Source organism: Austrofundulus limnaeus, unplaced genomic scaffold, assembly GCF_001266775.1.
Source record: "Austrofundulus limnaeus strain Quisiro unplaced genomic scaffold, Austrofundulus_limnaeus-1.0 Scaffold163, whole genome shotgun sequence".
In the NCBI taxonomy this organism is placed as follows: domain Eukaryota; kingdom Metazoa; phylum Chordata; class Actinopteri; order Cyprinodontiformes; family Rivulidae; genus Austrofundulus; species Austrofundulus limnaeus.
The window spans coordinates 989,626-994,439 of record NW_013952565.1 but is presented as its reverse complement, the minus strand read 5'-3'; the positions used below and the strand labels follow the sequence as shown (position 1 = coordinate 994,439).

The 4,814-nt window shown below is 37.9% G+C and overlaps 1 protein-coding gene across 5 annotated transcripts in view; it reads left to right on the top strand.

Moving 5' to 3' along the window:
- esrrga (estrogen-related receptor gamma a) overlaps positions 1 to 4,814 on the top strand; it is a 96,953-nt gene that overhangs the window by 42,544 nt on the left and 49,595 nt on the right. For 3 of the 5 annotated variants that reach the window (XM_014017211.1, XM_014017210.1, XM_014017214.1), the window contains exons 5-6: positions 115 to 225; positions 4,095 to 4,277. In XM_014017211.1, coding sequence (XP_013872665.1) covers positions 115 to 225; positions 4,095 to 4,277 — 294 coding nt within the window. The remainder of the gene's footprint in view (positions 1 to 114; positions 226 to 4,094; positions 4,278 to 4,814) is intronic. The other 2 variants (XM_014017212.1, XM_014017213.1) reach the window with 1 other exon arrangement.

The following is a 4,814-nucleotide window of genomic DNA, read 5'->3' as shown; positions in this document are numbered from 1 at the left end:
CCCCCGCCCTCCTTTCTTCACTTTTTTTATTCTTTTTTCAAAGAAAGTATCTCTTGTTTTTGTGTCAGGCACACTATAATGATACACTTTTCCTTTCTCTGTCATTTCTTCCAGGGGTTCGTCTTGACAGGGTTCGTGGTGGGAGACAGAAATATAAACGCCGGATAGATGCAGACAACAGTCCGTACCTGAACCCACAACTGGCTTTGCCCCCCAAGAAGCCATGTGAGAACAAACACACACACACACACACACACACACACACACACACACACACACACACACACACACGTTTGTGCACACACAAACCAAGCAAGATCTGAAGGGGTAATTGTCAAGGACAGGAACTGCTCATTAACATTCCATGGAAAGAAAGTAACAATGATCATACAATAAACAGCGCCCATTATTCCATAACACAGTGGGATCATAACATGTTGTGTGTGCTAGATTTCACCATAAATGTATTCATTTTGCTCCAGCTGGATTGGTTGCTATTTTTTTATATATATTTTTTTCCAAACAGGAATTTAATCATAACCAATGGTCGGTGAGTGAACAATTAATGAGAAAGAGTGAGTGAGAGTGACAGAGACAGGTAGCCGTGGAGAGATTAAACCCAAATGAGAGCATTTCCCAGAGAGAGAGGGGAGAACGGAGGGAGCGAGAACAGCCACAGCCCTAATCCGGATTAAATCCAATCTGGCACCTACATCAAACTAGAGTTAGCTCTCTAGCTAACCGTCTGCTTGCACATAGCATACACACTCATGCGGTGCAGATTGAGGAGTGTTTAGCAGCTTGGTCCCCAAAGCCCATTTTGCTTAAAGCTGGAACATATTCTGCTTTAGGCCAATATGTTGAATGGCTGCATGGCAGCTTACTGGGACGTTTGCACTACTAATCATAGAAAATTATGGGATAATGTGAATATGTGTACACTATGTATGTGTTGGCATACTCAGTGGATTTTGAGTGTTCCAGCTAACTGAACATCTGAACTGCTGAGCTAGTCCGTAGATATTTTTTTCTCCATCAATTCGAAATATTTGTGAGCCATCATATCGAAATGAGGATTAAGTCAAATTTGGTCAAAATGACTTAATTACATTTTCAGATTCTTGGCTTTAAAAGCTACATTTTGATACCTGGATCATTCTGATATTATAATTAAATCCATATATATGACTTAATTTGTCTTGTTGGTTACAATAATACAGAAATATTTGGTCTGAATCCTAATTTTATGTCATTTTAATGAGGAATTTTTGATGTCCTTATACCTCAAATTTTATTTGATTATTGAGATTTCCCAGCTGAAAAGAAACAAAACTTTGCTAACTCACAGGGAAAATCTTAAAATTTTAAGGCGTTTTTCCTCAAAATCAGTTTTTTTTTGTTGCTACCGCTCAAAAAAGTGCTTCAAAATTTTGTTTTATGATTATATTTCAGACAGTTCATTCAAATGATACATTGATAAGGCATTTATTCATTTTATTTAGACAAAATGCAATTTTTGTTAACATTTTAGTCAAAACACTATATTTGCCTATTTCTCCATACACCACTTTTGGACTTAATCCTCGTTTCGATGTGATGGGTCACATATATACTTGTTTAATCCTGTCATTGTTAGAAAGCATCTGTGTCCTTTTGTTAATAAAGAACAAGATCACACACTATTTCATCAATCTGTATATCTCACATTTCTTTTTGCTAAATATCGCATCCTTTTTCAGTCAAAGAGTCAACACACAAACAAAATGTTTCTGTCTCTTTCGCACTCACAGAGCCTTTTCCCTACCTCACCCTCTCCATTGATTGTTTGAGAACAGAACAATAGCCCAGGGTTTGGAAATGGGCTTCCATTGATTCTAATTAGGGAAACATTAAATAAGATTTACCCACAGATACTGCAGTCTGACTTGGATTGGTGTGGCTCAAATGACCTTCCTGCTGGACCACGTGTGTCTGAATACGTCCAGATATATGTGTAAACACACACACACAAACACACACTCATATCCTCATGTGCGAATGTAAGAAAATGGGGGGTAGCGGACAGTGTTAGATCAATACACAACTCATCCTCACAACTCTTTTACTCCCTTGCTGTTTATCTACTTATCGCTCTCAGTCGGTTTTTTTGCAATCTGTCCATAGCTCCATTTTTACCTGTTTGTCTTCACTCGTTTTTCTTCACTTTTCTCTCCTTCCGTCTTTCCCAATCCTACACTCTTCTCTCGCTCTTCTATTCTGTGACAACACACTTGATTAGTCTGTGGATTAATTTGCAAGTTGGATATCAGTCTGTTTCTAATGGGCCATAGAGGTCTCATCACCACATGTCACTATTCCCAGCTGAGCTGTTTCGCTTTGAGAATTATCTTCCCCTTCTGTTCTGTGGAGGTGAAGTTTCCCAGGGCTGTTGTACCAAAATCAAACATTTTGGACAACTTGGATCACTGGTGGTTATCGCCATTAATCTCAGCTTTGAACGTGTCCTGTTTGAAAGTCTTTCAATAATTGTTTAGTTACGAATAATTTCTTGTTTGGTCTTGTAATTTGTTAACTGAATAGTTTGTTGTCAAATGTGTCAAAAATGTTAGTCTCCAATAAAAAATGAGTTTTGTGTTGTTTTTTTTTAACAAAATGTATTGTGATATTTTTTACACCATATTACTTTATTTTGCTACATGGGAAAATCTTTTTAAACATGATCAGTAGGGCTGCAACAATGAATCGATAAAAATCGATTGTTAAAAGCGTTGGCAACGAATTTCATTATCGATTTGTTGTGTCGCGCGATTTATGCGTCTCTCTCCATGTTGCGGAGCCGTTTACGTCACCCGCAGAGCATTGTCAATGCTGGCTGACCTAAATAAAGTTTAGGAAGAAAGAAAAAACTCTACCTGTAAAGATCCGCCCTCTCTGACTCTCAAGTGAAAGTAGAGACTTGGAACTTTAAACCAGTTTTTAAATTGTGTTGTTAGGCCAAGTAGACCCGAAGTTATGATAAGAAGTATATGCTACATTAATTTCTTTTAAATGACGGTCTGATTTGATGTGCACCGCGTCGCGAGGAAGAAGCTCGTCCCATGGAGGAAAAAAAAGTACCTCAGTCCACCGTTTGTTTCCTCCTTCTCTCGGGGCAGAAATATAAAACCCTCCAATCTTTTTTTCTGACCGATGCTCAAAGTTATTTGATAAGCAGCAAAAAGGTTCAGGACGAAGGAAAAATAAAAAATAAAACGACGCGAGCAGAACTCCTGGTCTGACTCAGTAGGGGACGGGGGAGGGATGGGTGACCGCTTCAGAACTGCTTACTGGGTCATAGAAAACCGTTTTAGCCACAGACTGAACCAAGAAGAAGGAAACAAAATGTAAAGAACCAGAGAAAATCAAATTCTAAATATAAACTTATTCTAGTTATAATAACAAATTAATAATAGTTTTACATTAAAAAAAATCATATTTTATTCAGTTTTCCTCATTCAGCAACCTATTAAATTTCACTTGTTATGTTTTATGGTCATAACCAAGTTTATTAATGTATGAGAAATCCACTTTTTTTCAAGTCGGTGTTTAATAAGGCTGGCAAAATCAATTGTGAAAATATTTATGATGTGCTTCTTATTTTAATTTAGCATATTATCATAAAAAATCCTTCATGTTATGAAAAGACCCTCTTGATTCAATAGAAAACTCTGTTTTTTTTTTAAGAAAATGGCTGCCTATCAATTAATCGTTAGTCAGTCTATAAGATAAATCAACTTCAGACAACTTCGCATTAATCGATAACTTGCACCCCTAATTTATACAGGAATTAAATTAATTTATATCTACTTATAGTTACGTAATTATGTGTTTTAATGATTTGGCCGATTAATTTAAAAAATAATCGACAGATTAATTGATTATTAAAATAATCGTTAGTTGCAGCCCTAATGATCAGCACACGTTATTCTAGGTTTTGTATATGCGCTTTCACATGTTTGCACCAGATTGGTGTGGAACAGCTTGTAGCCTAACAAGGTAAAAATTCACTATCTCCCTGTCTCTGTGTTTGTCTCCTTGTCTGGTGGTCATGTCAGTTGCCTTTGGCTGCCTTGCAGATAACAAAATCGTCTCTCACCTGCTGGTGGCCGAGCCAGAGAAGATTTATGCCATGCCTGACCCGACAGTACCAGACAGTGACATCAAGGCCCTGACTACGCTTTGTGACCTGGCAGACAGAGAGCTGGTGGTCAACATCGGCTGGGCCAAACATATCCCAGGTAAGACAAAACTGCTGCATCTTTTGCTCTGGCATGTTCAAAAGCAAACTGGGGAGCAAATAAGTGATTGTTGGTGCTTTCCTCGAACTTAATGAACCCAACTGCAAGCAAATACAGTGGGAATGGGTTTGGGCCAAATCCGAAATCACAACATGTGCAGCAGCTCTGACAAAACTGTTCTAAAGGATTTGTTTAGATTCTGATTAGAGGGTATATGCAGTCAGTATTCTACCTGCAGTGCATAGCTTTTTACTGCATTTAGAGAAACACTGATTTGTTCTGAACAGGCAGTAGATTTATTAGGTTGTCAGAAGAGGATGGAGGACAGTCAAACTGGTCATTAGCCTGACTGTCTACTTATAACTCATTTTTGTTTTTCCAAATTTAGGTTGTTCACAAAGCTGTTTACTGCAGGTAGGATACTGACAGCCAATAAAAACTCAATAGAACCCCACATCACAAAATCTGAACCAAGATCATTTAAATGTGTGCCTGTGTAGGGTTGTGTGTGTGTGTGTGTGTGTGTGTGTGTGTGTG